This window comes from Chiloscyllium plagiosum, chromosome 10, assembly GCF_004010195.1.
Source record: "Chiloscyllium plagiosum isolate BGI_BamShark_2017 chromosome 10, ASM401019v2, whole genome shotgun sequence".
NCBI lineage: Eukaryota > Metazoa > Chordata > Chondrichthyes > Orectolobiformes > Hemiscylliidae > Chiloscyllium > Chiloscyllium plagiosum.
Window position 1 is genome coordinate 72,383,450 of NC_057719.1, and position 14,490 is coordinate 72,397,939.

General features: G+C 42.1%; 1 protein-coding gene across 3 annotated transcripts in view; it reads left to right on the forward strand.

Moving 5' to 3' along the window:
- The window catches only part of scfd1 (sec1 family domain containing 1), a 157,102-nt gene extending 143,089 nt beyond the window's left edge, over positions 1 to 14,013 (forward strand). For all 3 annotated transcript variants that reach the window (XM_043698047.1, XM_043698046.1, XM_043698048.1), the window contains 2 exons: positions 10,844 to 10,912; positions 13,757 to 14,013. In XM_043698047.1, coding sequence (XP_043553982.1) covers positions 10,844 to 10,912; positions 13,757 to 13,783 — 96 coding nt within the window. In that variant the 3' untranslated portion in view covers positions 13,784 to 14,013. The remainder of the gene's footprint in view (positions 1 to 10,843; positions 10,913 to 13,756) is intronic.
- The last annotated feature ends 477 nt before the right edge of the window (positions 14,014 to 14,490 follow it).

Genomic DNA, 14,490 nt, shown 5'->3' on the forward strand with positions numbered 1-14,490 from the left:
TATTGCGTGCAGTTCTGGTCTCCTTCCTATCGGAAAGATGTTGTGAAACATGAAAGGGTTCAGAAAAGATTTACAAGGATATTGCCAGGGTTGGAGGATTTGAGCTATAGGGAGAGGCTGAACAGGCTGGGACTGTTTTCCCTGGAGTGTCAGAGGCTGAGGGGTGGCCTTAAAGAGGTTTACAAAATTATGAGGGGCATGGATAGGATAAATAGGCAAAGTCTTTTCCTTGGGTTCAGGGAGTCCAGAACTAGAAGGCATAGGTTTAGGGTGAGAGGGGAAAGATATAAAGAGACCTAAGGGACAACTTTTTCACGCACAGGGTGGTACGTGTATGGAATGACCTGCCAGAGGATGTGGTGGAGGCTGGTACAATTGTAACATTTAAGAGGCATTTGGATGGGTATATGAATAGGAAGAGTTTGGAGGGATATGGGCCGGGTGCTGGCAGGTGGGACTACATTGGGTTGGGATATATGGTCGGCATGGTCGGGTTGGACCGAAGGGTCTGTTTCCGTGCTGTACATCTCTGTGACTCTATGACTCTACTGCACATGGGACATGAGCAGCACATGAACCGAGTGGTCTGTTTCCATTCTGTACATTCTATGTAATTCTGTGTAAAGTACATAAACTCCCGAGAAATGTTGCACACAAGCTCAAATTATTAGAATTCCTCATAAAATCTTGAAACTTTTGAAGAAATCGTTCAAAAGACATGAATAACATTGTAGGGGTTAGGGAGAACTACAAGTTGTGGCAGTATTTTGAAAAAAGTGTCACCACAATCAGCAAAATGTGTTCCTTCTGCTCCTAATCTATATAACTCACCTAAATTTAGAGCACAGTGGGCAGATTTTCACATGATACTCAATGGAGACATTGATGTCAAAGAAAGCAGCTAAGATTTTTTCCTTCATTCATGGGGTGTGGACTTGCCTGGTTGGCATGACATTTATTTCCCATCCCTAATTGGCATTGAGAAGGTGATGGTGAACAGCTTCAGACTATGTAATGTAGGTACACCCACAGAGCTGCTAGGAAGGCGGTCCATGATATTGACTGAGCAACGTTGAAGGAATGGCAATATATAGTTTCAAGTTAGGGTGTTGTGTCGTTGGTAGGGAAAATTGCTGGAGCTGGTACCTCAAAAGGGAACTTCAAGGATCACAGTGTTATGGTGCAGAAGGCCATTCAGCCCATTTGTCTGCTCCGGATCCGCAAGTGAACTCCTGCCTTTTTCTTTGCACATTATTTCTATCCAAATAAACATTCAATATCTTCATGAATGCCTCAGTTGAACTTACCTCCACTACACTTCTAGGCAGTGCATTCTAGCCCCTAACTGCTCACTGTATAAAAAACTTTCCTCTCATCACATTTGCTCCTTTGACAAATCATTGTAAATCTGTAGGGGGCTTATAAATTCTGGTATCTCAGAGGTAAACTTGCAGGTTCTGATAATCCAATGCATCTGCTGCTCGTATTCTTCTAGATAATGAGGTCATGGCTTTAGAAGGTCATACCTCAGGAAACTTGATGAGTTATTGGAGTGCATCTTGTAGGAGAACATTCAACTTCTTAAATGTTGCTGGAGTTGCACTCATCCAAGCAAATGGAGAATGTTACATCACGCTCCTGACTTGTAGATGCTGTTCCAGCTGTGAGGAGACAAAAAATGAATTTCTCTGCACAGAACTCCTTGCCTTAACTTTTTTCTTGCAACCACGATATTTGGCTGGCTGGTGTGATTCTATTTCTGATTGATAGTAACCTCAAGATGTTGATAATGAGGGATTCAACAATGGTAATTTCATTGAATGTAAAATTATGATGGTTTCATCCTCTCTTGTTTGAGATGATCATTGCCTGGCATTTATGTAGTGTGAAAGTTACTTTTGATTTAGCAGCCCAAGCTTGCATGTCATTCAGGTCTTGCTGCTTTTGAAGTACTTTGCCTCATTATCTGAGGAGTAATAAATAGTACTGAACATTCCCAACTCTAACCTGGTGATGGAGAGGTGGCCATTGTTGAAGCAACTGAAGATGCTTAGGATTAAGATACTACTCTGATGAACTCCTTTAGTGAGGCCCTTTGGCTAAGTTAATAGACCTCAAACAGTCGCAACCAGCTTCATTCATGCAAATATGACTCCAGCCAATGGAGAGTTTTCCCCAATTCCCATTAATGCAAATTTTCATCGGGTTGCTTCTGCCAAACTCAGTCAAATGATGCCTGGTGTCAAAGGCAGCCACCTTCACTTCGACACTTGGCTCAGCTCTTTTAGCCAGTGGTGGACCTGGCAGAACCCAAACTGAACCTCAGTGAGCTGGTTATTGGTGAGTATTTTCTGTTTGATGAACTGTTAACAACTTCCCTTACATTTCTGATGAGTGAAAATAAACTGGTTGCAATTGGCTGAGTTAGAGTTGGCCTGCCTGTTTGTAGACAGGGCAAATCTGGGCTGATGTCTGCATTTAGATAGATGCCAATGTTGTAACTACTGGAACAACTTAGCTAGAATGCAGCGAGTTCTAAAGCATGACTGTAATACTATTGCTGAAATGTTGTCAGGGTTCATAGTCTTTGCAATATCCAGTGCCTTGAGCAGTTTGTAGAAGAAACTTGACAATATTTGCAAATAGACAAAAGCGTGACACCAGACTCTTCTCCCGTTCACTCACCGAGTATCACCCTCAGCCCCAGTTCACTCACCGAGCATCACCCTCAGCCCCAAGTCACTCACTGAGCAATACCCTCAGCCCCAGTTCACTCACTGAACAATACCCTCAGCCCTAAATCACCCACTGAGCAACACCCACAGCCCCAACTCACTCACCAAGCATCACCATCAGCCCCAATTCACTCACCGAGCATCACCCTCAGACCTAATTCACTCACCAAGCATCGCCGTCAGTCCCAATTCACTCACCGGGCATCACCCTCAGCCCCAGTTCACTCACCAAGCCACACCCTCAGCCGCAGTTCACTCACCGAGCATCACCCTCAGACCCAATTCAGTCACCAAGCATCGCCATCAGTCCCAATTCACTCACCGAGCAACACCCTCAGCCCCAGTTCACTCACCGAGCATCGCCCTCAGACCCAATTCACTCACCGAGCATCGCCCTCAGCCCCAGTTCACTCACCGAGCATCGCCCTCAGACCCAATTCACTCACCGAGCATCGCCCTCAGACCCAATTCACTCACCAAGCAACACCCTCAGCCCCAGTTCACTCACCGAGCATCGCCCTCAGACCCAATTCACTCACCAAGCAACACCCTCAGCCCCAGTTCAGTCACTGAGCAATACCCTCAGCCCCACATCACTCACCGAGCATCACCGACAGCCCAAATTCACTCACCGAGCATCACCGTCGGCCCAAATTCACTCACCGAGGAACACACTCAGCCCCAAATCACTCACCGAGCACCACCGACAGACCAAATTCAGTCACCAAGCATCACTGTCAGCCCAAATTCACTCACCGAGCATCACCGTCAGCCCAAATTCATTCACCGAACATCACCCTCAGCCCCGATTCACTCACCGAGCTACACCCTCAGCCCCGATTCACTCACCGAGCAATACCGTCAGCCCCAAGTCACTCACCGAGCAACACCATCAGCCCCAGTTCACTCACCGGGCATCACCCTCAGCCCAAATTCACTCACCGAGCGTCACCCTCAGCCCCAATTCACTCACTGAGCATCACCCTCAGCCCCAATTCAATCACCGAGCATCACCCTCAGCCCAAATTCACTCACCGAGTTTCACGCTCAGCCCCAATTCACTCACTGAGCATCACCCTCAGCCCCAATTCACTCACTGAGCATCACCCTCAGCCCCAATTCACTCACCGAGCATCACCCTCAGCCCCAATTCACTCACCAAGTATCACCCCCAGCCCCAGTTCACTCATCGAGCATCACCGTCAGCCCCAAATCACTCACCGAGCATCACCCTCAGCCCAAATTCACTCACCGAGCATCACCCTCAGCCCCAATTCACTCACCGAGTATCACCCACAGCCCCAGTTCACTCACCGAGCATCACCGTCAGCCCCAATTCACTCACCGAGCATCACCCTCAGCCCCAATTCACTCACCGAGCAATACCCTCAGTCCCAATTCACTCAGCGAGCATCACCCTCAGCCCCAAAGCACTCACCGAGCAACAGCTTCTGCCCCAGTTCAACCACGGAGCATCATTCTGAGCCCCAATTCACTCACCGAGCAATACCCTCAGCCCCTGTTCACTCACTGAGCATTACCCACAGTCCCAATTCACTCACCGAGCATCACCCTCAGCCCCAATTCACTCACCGAGCATCACCCTCAGCCCCAATTCACTCACCGAGCATCACACTCAGCCCCAATTCACTCACTGAGCATCACCCTCAGCCCCAATTCACTCACCGAGCATCACCCTCAGCCCCAATTCACTCACCGAGCATCACCCTCAGCCCCAATTCACTCACCGAGCATCACACTCAGCCCCAATTCACTCACCGAGCATCACCCTCAGCCCCAATTCACTCACCGAGCATCACCCTCAGCCCCAATTCACTCACCGAGCAACACCCTCAGCCACAATTAACTCACCGAGCATCATTCTCAGCCCCAATTAACTCATCGAGCAGCACCCTCAGTCCCAATTCACTCACCAAGCATCACCCACAGCCCCAATTCTCTCACCGAGCATCACCCTCTGCCCCAATTCTCTCACCGAGCATCACCCACAGCCCCAATTCACTCGCCGAGCATCACCATCAGGCCTAATTCACTCACCGAGCATCACCCTCTGCCCCAATTCACTCACCGAACATCACTCTCAGCCCCAATTCACTCACCGACCAACACCCTCAGCCCCAATTAACTCACCGAGCATCACCCTCTGTCCCAATTCACTCAGCGAGCATCACCATCAGTCCCAATGCACTCACTTAGCATCATCGTCAGCCCCAGTTCACTCACCGAGCAACACCCTCATCCCCAATTAATTCACCAAACTCCACGCTCTACCCAACTCACTTGTTGACTACCACCATTGAGCCAGACACTTGCAGCTTCAACCCCATCCCAGCTTCCTGCTCAATTAACCTTGTTGCTTCTCCAATCTCATGTTCTGCCTCTTGAGTGAGGGTATTTCAAATACACAGTGATTTTTCTCTGGTTGTCTCTGCAATTGGATTTTCCAACATATTGTGCGCTTTTGAGGGTGAAGTTGCTCGCCATCCTCCTTTGTGAATGCTTTCAGATAGGATACAGGGAGTTACAGTGCTTAAAGGTTACAGTACAGAAATGAGCCACTCTTTCGGCAGAATAGGAGCATGTAGAGTAAAAAAAAGTACTCATCCACCCCATCCCACCCAACATGTTTGTAATGCAAAAATTTCTGAAACTATAATTTGTAATGAATGTATTGGGCACTTAGAGTTTTGCACTTCCTTCGATCCCCAATGAGATTTTTCCAAGCTAAAATAAATCCAATATTGAGGGAACTAAGAAGGTGTGATCATAATGTCACTGGACTAGTAATACAGCGCCCCAAATAATACTCTGGTTTAAATCTCACAACAGCAATTGTTGGAAATCACTGAATAAACTTGAAATTTAAAGCTAGTCTGAAAACATCTATGAAGACATTACTAGTTGTCATTAGAAAGCAACTGGTTTACTACTGCCCTTCAAAGAAGGGAATGTGCCATCCCTCCCTGATCTGTTCTACAGTCAGTCTAGACCCACAGCAATACAGAGGACTTTTAATCGCCCTCTGAAATAGCCCGAGCAAACCTTTCAGTTTAAGGACTATTAGGGATAGACAACACATGCCGGTCTAACTGGTAACATTGATATCCAATGAAAGAAAGTATTAAGAAAAAGGATAAGCAAGAAAGTGGCAAAATAAATTAACTCAGGAAAAGTATGAGGTAATTCATTTAAGAAGAGTGAAAAAGGAAAGGGAATTCTCTGAATAAATGATGGCAATCTCAGAAATCTAGAACAGAAGGACCTTAAAATGAATGTCCACAGATTTCTGAAACTAGTAGAGCAAAAGGTTAAGATGCTGAGAAGGCACACAGGGAACATTTCTTTGCCTCACTTAATTAAGATAGGAGCAGTGAATTTATTCTAGAACTATAAAGTGCAAGTTAGGCCACAGTTAAAGCACTACATAGTATTCAGGCCACCTTGTTACCGGAAGAATGTGATCGTTGCACTAAAGACAGATCAGAGGAGATTAACTAGAAAAGTTTCGCTATGTTGCAAGATAACAAGACTGGCTTGTTATCTGTGGAACAGAAGAGGCTGGAGGAGATTTAATTGAGGTTTACAAAATCTCCAGGGGCGAAGGTAGAATGGAAAACAATGACCCTTTCCCTTGGTATTTAGAATTAGAATTAGAATCCCTACAATGTGGAAACAGGCCCTTTGGCCCGACTAGTCCACACCGATCCTCCGAAGAGTAATCCGCCCAGACCCAATCCCCTATATTTGCCCCTGACTAATATGCCTAACCTACACATCCCTGAAATGTTTGGGCAATTTAGCATGGCCAATTCACCCTAACCTGTACATCTTTGGACTTTGGGAGGAAACCGGAGCATCCGGAGGAAATCCACGCAGACACAGGGAGAACGTGCAAACTCCACACAGACAATCGCCCAGGGCTGGAATTGAACCCAGGTCCCTGGCACCGTGAGGCAACAGTGCTATCCACTGAGCCACTGTGCTGCCCCTTCTTCATTTTTCTCACACTGACGAGAGTATTACCATTGACACCTTGGGATATTTACACAGGTATTTGCATAGAAACCCTCCTGTCTGGAAACAGGTAATTTGGCCCAACAAGTCCACACCGACCCTGTGAAGAATATCCCACCCAGACCCATTCCCCTTCCATTCCACATTTACCTCTGATTAATACAGTTAACCTACACATCCCAAAACACTGTGGGCAATTTAGCATGGGCAATTCACCTAATCTGCACGTCTTTGGATTGTGGAAGGAAACTGGAACACCTGGAGGAAACCCACACAGACATGGAGAGAATGTGCAGACTCCACACAGCCACCTGAGGCTGAAATTGAACCCAGGTCCCTGGCGCTGTGAGGCAGTGGTGCTAACCACTGAGCCACTGTGCCGCCAGTAATCAGGCAGTGTACTTTGAGGGGAGTTGAGACTCAGAGATTGACAGCCTGAAGTTTTACTGCTCATTGGCATAACCATGTCCTTTTTGCAATGCAAACCTGCAAGGCTATGGACCAGGAGCTGGAAAGTGAGATTAGGCTGGATAGTTTATATTTAGTTGTCGCCATTGGGAAGTTTGTCCAGGTTGAATTCCCTGCTAGTAAAATTACGAAGTGAACTACATTTAATTTTCAAGAAAGACAGAGGGGAAAGATAGTCCTTCTGTTTAAAATATGAAGCCTTGGGCAAAGCAGAAAACATGAGGTCATAGAGATCATATTTTGAATTACCTTTGCGCAAGTACCACCAAATTAACTGGGTTTAAGTTTATTATTTTAATATTCTTCTTCCTTTTGTCATGACACATCAGTTAATGTAACATTAAAATATTACCATTTAAAAACAAACTACTTAAATATCTGGTTAAGGATCTGACTTAAGACAATACCAGTACAGATATAAGCAGTGACAGACAACAATGATTCCTACACTGGTGGCGTATTGATTCAGTATAGTCAATATCCTGCTTGTCATAAACAGCCAGAACAGCATTTCCTTTCAGCTGTTCACAGCAAGTGAGATTTTGGATTTTCAAAAGACATTGGATAAATGGCCACACACGAGATTATTGCACAAAATTAGGATTCTTGGGATTGGAGGTAATGATGTCAAGGATTGCTACAAGGACCTTGGCTATTTAAAACATATGTCAATGATTTGGATGGGGGAATCAAATGTAAAGTTTGTAGGTTTGTTGATGGTACAAAGTTAGGTGGAAAGTAAGTTGATAGAATGTTGCAAAGAAGCAGCAAAGTGATCGGGACAGATTTAGTAAGTGAGCAAGAACCTGGCAGCTGAGGTATAACGTGGAGAAACATGAAGTTACATACTTCAATGGGAAGAAAAGAAAGGCAGATTTTAATTAAATGATGGGAGACTGGGAAATGCTGGAATTCAGAGGAAACTTTTACATGAATCTCAGAAATGTGGCATGGAATATACAACAATTGGGGAAGCAAAGGATATGTTAGATTGTAGTTCAAGAATAAAGAAGTCATATTGCAATTTTATAGGACTTTGCTGTGACCACACAGGAACATTGGCCCAGATTTTCTAGTCTATACTTTGTCAGAGACGTACCATGAAAAAAGTACTTTGAAACATCTCTGAGATCCCAATGCAGTGACTATGCAGTAATCAGGAAGTTTAAAATATCAATGGGCAATTGCCTGGTATCTGAAACCCTCTGGAAAATCCCCCTAATTTTAAGTTAGAATTCGAGACATTGGAGCTATTCCAATTCAGTTACATTCATAGTTAGCTGTAAAATGTCAGAGGGATTACAATGTGCTATAGTTCCTGACTAACTATGAAAAAGACACAGTCACTCCTACTGAATCCCCACCCCCTTCTTGGAACCTTCCCAAGCAACACTCATCTCAGTCACATATCCAATCTACAATGATCAATCCTTTTTCCAGGCAGCCCCAAATTGAAAATGGAAACAGAAAAAGGAAGTAGACAAAGCAAACTGATCTTCATGAACTCTAAGGAAACCAAAACTGAGCCAAAACGCCTTAGCATACTGAAATTGGTTGAGACTATACAAAGAGGTGCAGAGCTATCCAAGTGGTGTCGTAGAATTATGAGTCCAATGGTGCAGTACAGAAAGATGAAGAAGACTGAGGTTATATCCAGAAGCTGATCACAAACAAATACAATTTCTACAGCTCTTTTTGTTACTTGAAGATAATATTAGTGACTATATGTTACCCATGCTAAACTTAGGATGTCTTACTGACTGCTATTTTTGTTGAAGATTTTACCTGTGGAATGTAGGCTACTCTTATGTACTGCTGTTGGCTTAGGACTATACTACATCTTGGAAGGAGAGGAGCTGAAACTGTTTGTGAGGAAGGAAGAGTTTAAAAGGACTTTAAGACTGAGATTGATGATATTGAATGACATCACCTATATGCTAGTGGACTGCTTCCCTAATTTGCAAAATCGCTCTTATTTGCTTCTGTTGTTTCATGTGTACATTACAATTGGTAATCAAACACAATTTTCTTGTTGATTCATCTTTAATATTAGTAAAGAGTATGGGTGGTTAGTTAAGGTAATATTTAATTTGACTATTACAAAAAAAAGTTTAAACTATGGAACCAGAGAACACAGCTTAAAAATACGGGGTAGGCCATTTAGGACAGAGATGAGGAGAAACTTCTTCACCCAGAGAGTGGTGGCTGTGTGGAATGCTCTGCCCCAGAAGGCAGTGGAGGCCCAGTCTCTGGATTCGTTTAAGAAAGAGTTGGATAGTGGAATCAAGGGTTATGGAGATAAGGCAGGAACAGGATACTGATTCAGGATGATCATGATGAATGGTGGTGCAGGCTTGAAGGGCAGAATGGCCTACTCCTGCACCTATTGTCTATTCATTCTTTTGTTAAATAACTGGGATTTTGATTTTCTTCTATTTTTTAAGAAGTCAGTGGTCTCTAAACATTTTGACAAGAGGTTGGGTAGACTTCGGCCTGTATTCCCTAGATTTTAGAAGAATATAAATTGATTATATTGTAACACCTGAACTAAGGGGTTTGACTGGGTCGATGCTGGGAGAATGTTTCTCTTGACTGAGAAGGATAGAATTAGGGGTCATATTCTCAGAATAAGGAGTCAACAATTTACAGCTGAGGTAAGAAGAAATTTCTTCTCACTGCTGTTTATTTTAGCAATTCTCCACTTTAGAGAACCATAGATGTTCAATCATTGAGTATATTAAAGCTTAGGTTTGATTTTGTAAATAATATATATCAGGATATTGCAGGAAGATGAAATTGATTCTGTTAAATGGCAGAATAGACTAGAAATGCAGAAGGACCCACTTCTCCTATTTCTTCTGATCTTTTACTTTATGGGAAGATTATACCTGATATTGGAATGATTTTAATTCCTATGACAATAATGTTACTTTTATTCCACATATATTTGGCCTGATTGGTTTTGCAGAAACATGCCTTAGGCCTGCATCATTATAACTTTGCAGTTAGGTGGTACTCTGTGTAGTCACAATGCAACACTGAATGGAGGATCCTTGAATCTGCATACATTGTTGAGTGACACATAGGCTTTGATGGCACATAGCAGAGAGATCCTTGAAATCTGTCTATTGCACAGTTAACCATGGGTGTCCGTCTGGATAGAAAACTGGTGTCATTCTCCTCTATCCCCTTTTTCACCAATATCAAAATATATGTGATATTTAATGCCCAGTCTTTAATACTCAGAATTTCCACAATCCAAATTCCATACATGCACCACTGTCGGCAGGATAGTATGACTCTCTTTGTGAAATGCATCATATTAAGCTGTGTTGTTTAGTACATGAAGCATCAGTAACTGAGTATGAATTAATTTGCAGGGTGTTATTTAAACCGTTAATGACGATGTGTAAAACATTCACATATAAAGCTCTTCTGAAAATGATTTCTTAAAAAAAGGCAAAGTGACATTTTAATTTTATCTTGTGCACAAGCAGCGGTATTAGCTATGATGCTTTTTGAAAAAACTGGATGTATGTCTCAGATCAAGTTTATTTCTATCCATTATATGTGGGAATAAATTTATTTCTTCTATTTTTATTCAGAATAAACCTGGTAAACATGTGTTATATGGTTGCAGCGAGCTGTTCAATGCTAGCCAATTCCTAAAGCAGGTACTGTATTTTATTTATTAAGTTGTGGACAATTAGTCAGTAGCTTATATAATGACAAGATTTACGTTAACATAATTGGTTCTAAGGTCCACCTCAAAAGCTGTCAATGCATTTTGCTCTCAGTATTGTGCGTGTGTGTGTAATGCACTCAGATAATTTTTAAAAAATTAATGAGCCCAGTGAAGCTTCTGTTCAGATGGAATGCTGTTGAAAATTAGATGGAAGTAGTGAAGTGCTCATGTTGGAGATGGTCATTGCTTGGAACATTCAATGCGTGTTGCCTAAAGCCAAACATGGGTGCAGTGCAGATTGTGTGTTCTAAAATAAATCTCTCTCCCTATTCTCACTAAATATCCCTAAGCAGATTGTTATTTAATTTTTCCCCTTTTGAAACAGTGCCCATTCCCTCTGTTTGTTAATTCTGACCTTGTAAGGATTGCAACAGCACTGTGTAAAATGAAACTAGAAGTAAAGTTTTATTTCACACACTGTCAGATAAGTTTGGGGAATATTTTTACAAAAAAAGGCATGCTCGCAAACATACGAGAAAGTTCAAATTAAAAAACATAAGGAACTTATTTATTTAGTAATGACTGAAGTATAAAAGAGTTAAGGGAGACCAATTTATCAATATCATTGTTTTCAAAATAGAATTCAAAAGCCCAAAATGCTTTTGTGGTTGTATTGCTAGTTCAGGGGCAAAAGACCATTTCTTCCCTTTGATATTGTCAAAAGATGTTCATTCAGATACTATTGACCCCTTTAACGGCTATCTTATAATTCTATGGTTAAAGGGCAGTTGTGTTCTATGTGGGAGTATCCAGACCTCTTTGGGTGGACAGAGGGAGGAGGAGGGTGCAGAGGAGAAGCTGTTACCATCAAGACAAAGGCTTGTGTTGCAGATAAACAACTGTCTCGAGGTTAAGTGGAAAGTCATTAACACACCTTACAGGATAGGAAAAACTTGCAATTCTATTGTTCAATTCTCCCATCAGGGACTGTTAATTGGCTGATTTTTGTCTTCTGAGAAGCTTCTGAAAAGTTACTGCCTAATTCTATTATCGATTACCGCAGCCATCTTTTGGCTGTCTAATGTGCTTTTTTAATATATATATATGTAAGTGTAGTGAAGTATTTTTTTTTATTCCATTTGTGGTGGCTGACATGGGCTGTTCCATTATTAAAGGAGCTCTTGGTATACTTAATGCAGCATCATCAGCTTACTGTCCTACTTTTAATCTTCTGATGCATTTAAGCTTGTTAGAGGTGGTTATGGTCACTGACCTAAGGAATCTGGGCAGGGAAGAGCTAAAATTATTGGTCTTTCACCCAGAGGGAAAAGTCAGGAATACTTGGAAATGAATGTACTTGTACTGGGCCTCCATTTTGAAGTATACAGGATGAGTCAGACCTATATGCCTCATTGGCAAGTTTTACTGGTTTTCTCTTCTGGGCAACAAGTGCAGCTTTCTTCCAGCGACTGAAGGCAATCCCGTCCCCGGAGGATTTTCTCACTGATCTCCCTGAAAGAGACTTCAAGATGCTGTGGTACAGTGGGATCTGGGTGTCCTCCTTCATGAATGACAAAAAGTTAATAAACAAGTTCAGCAAATAATTAAGAAGGCAAGTGGAATATTGTGTTGAGGGAAATGGATTATAAAAGTAGGGGAATTGTGCCTCAAATGTACAGGTGAGATTGTATCTGGAATACTACGTACAGGCGTGATCTCTTAATTATGATGGGGGTACTTCAGAGAAGATTCACTAGGTTCATTTGAAGGATGAAGTGGTTGTTTTATATAGGTAATTGAGCAGGTTGGACTTATATTCATTGGTGTTAGGAGAATGAGAGATGAGGTTATTGAAAGATGTAAGATTCTGAGAGAGTTGATAGATGCTAAGGGGATGTTCCCCTTACTGTGAAATCTAGAACTAGGTGTCACAGTTTCAAAATGGGTTGTTCCCATTTTTGGAAGAAATGAGCAATCAATTCTCGGATAGGTGGGAATGTGGATTTGAGTTTATAATCAACTCAACCATGATTTTACTGAGAAGGAGAGCTGGCTTGAGTGGTTAACTGGCCTACTCCTTTGAAGTCACTAGCTTTGGAATTCTCTTCCCTCGGATAGCAGTGGAGGCTGACTTATTGTTTTTAAGACCAAATTTTATAAGGACAACTTTTGATACACAGGGAAGTAGATGATTATGAGAGCTAGGTGGAATAACAAAACTGAGGCTAAAATCGGGTCTTATTAAAAGTTGTCAAACTTGAGGGGCCAAATGGCCTACCCCAGTTCCTATTTCTTACGATCACATGATCTGAGCCTTGTTGATGCTGTACTCAGTTGAATGCTGTCTTGATGTCAAGGCCAACTCCTTGTTTGTTATCTGATGGCACTATTCATGACCCCATGTATTATTCTCAATGCTGCATGAACAGAACTAAATTGACTGGACTCTAGCATGCAACATGGTGGTACCTGGGATTAGGCTGAGGGCAAACTATTCATTTGACTTTTGAATTAAGACAGTTGCAAACACATCAGCCTTCTCTCTTGCATTTGTCTAGAACCTGTTATGCTGAAAAGTGCAACTGTCAATGGACATCTTCACATGAGTAACCCAATTGTCCATCATTATTCTCCACTGGATGTGATAGGCTCTAGAATTTTTGTCATATACGTGGTTGTAGGGTCACTTAACTCTGTTTGTAACTTGTCCCTTTTGATGTTCAGTAATCAAACAGCCATGTGTGGAGCTTTATTAGGTCACTTTCTCATTCCAATTTAAGATGGGTTAAGCCTTCAATAGAAATATGTAACTAGTGCTTTTTCTGTCTTCCAGCTGTCACAACTTGGATCTCAGAGCTAAGACATACAGTTATTACTCTTGAGTAATTTTCAAGATGGAAGAATACAGCCAACATGTTTTGCTACTCCAGTGTCACACTTTATTTACATATTTCTTTCTTGAAATATTATAATACTTATAATTCCATTTACTTGATAATTCTTTGCGATTGGATATAATTTCTGACATTTTTAACATCAACCTATACATCATGTAACTGTACAAAGAGTTGAAATAAATCTAAAAACAAATAATTGTGTTTAAAATTATTCAGTGGCAGTTTGTATAAATATTTTGTGTAAGTTATTTTTACAAAATGCATTCAAATCATTTAACAGCAATCATGACTGATAATTTTTCAACTTCCTGCAGCTGCCAGCCAGACGTTGTTGTATTCCTGCTGTCCACCCTCAGCTAATCATCAGGGGTCAGCAATGAGCTTTCAACTGTCTTGATTTATGAGAGTCTGGACCATACTATGTGATACTTCCAGCCACTCAATAGTGCAAGAGTACGTAATGCATAGGGAACAAAATCCATTTATTTAAGAAAGAGTTGTATATATTGTCTTTAGTATTTGGCTTTGAAGTTATCCATCAGACATTTTCCCAGAATCCATTTAACATAGAACACAGTCATGTGGATTTGTGGTTTTTAAAGTTCTTTCTGAGCTGTGTATTTAGCTCTTCCTAGTGGAGGAATCTGGTACTGCTTCAACTTATCTCACA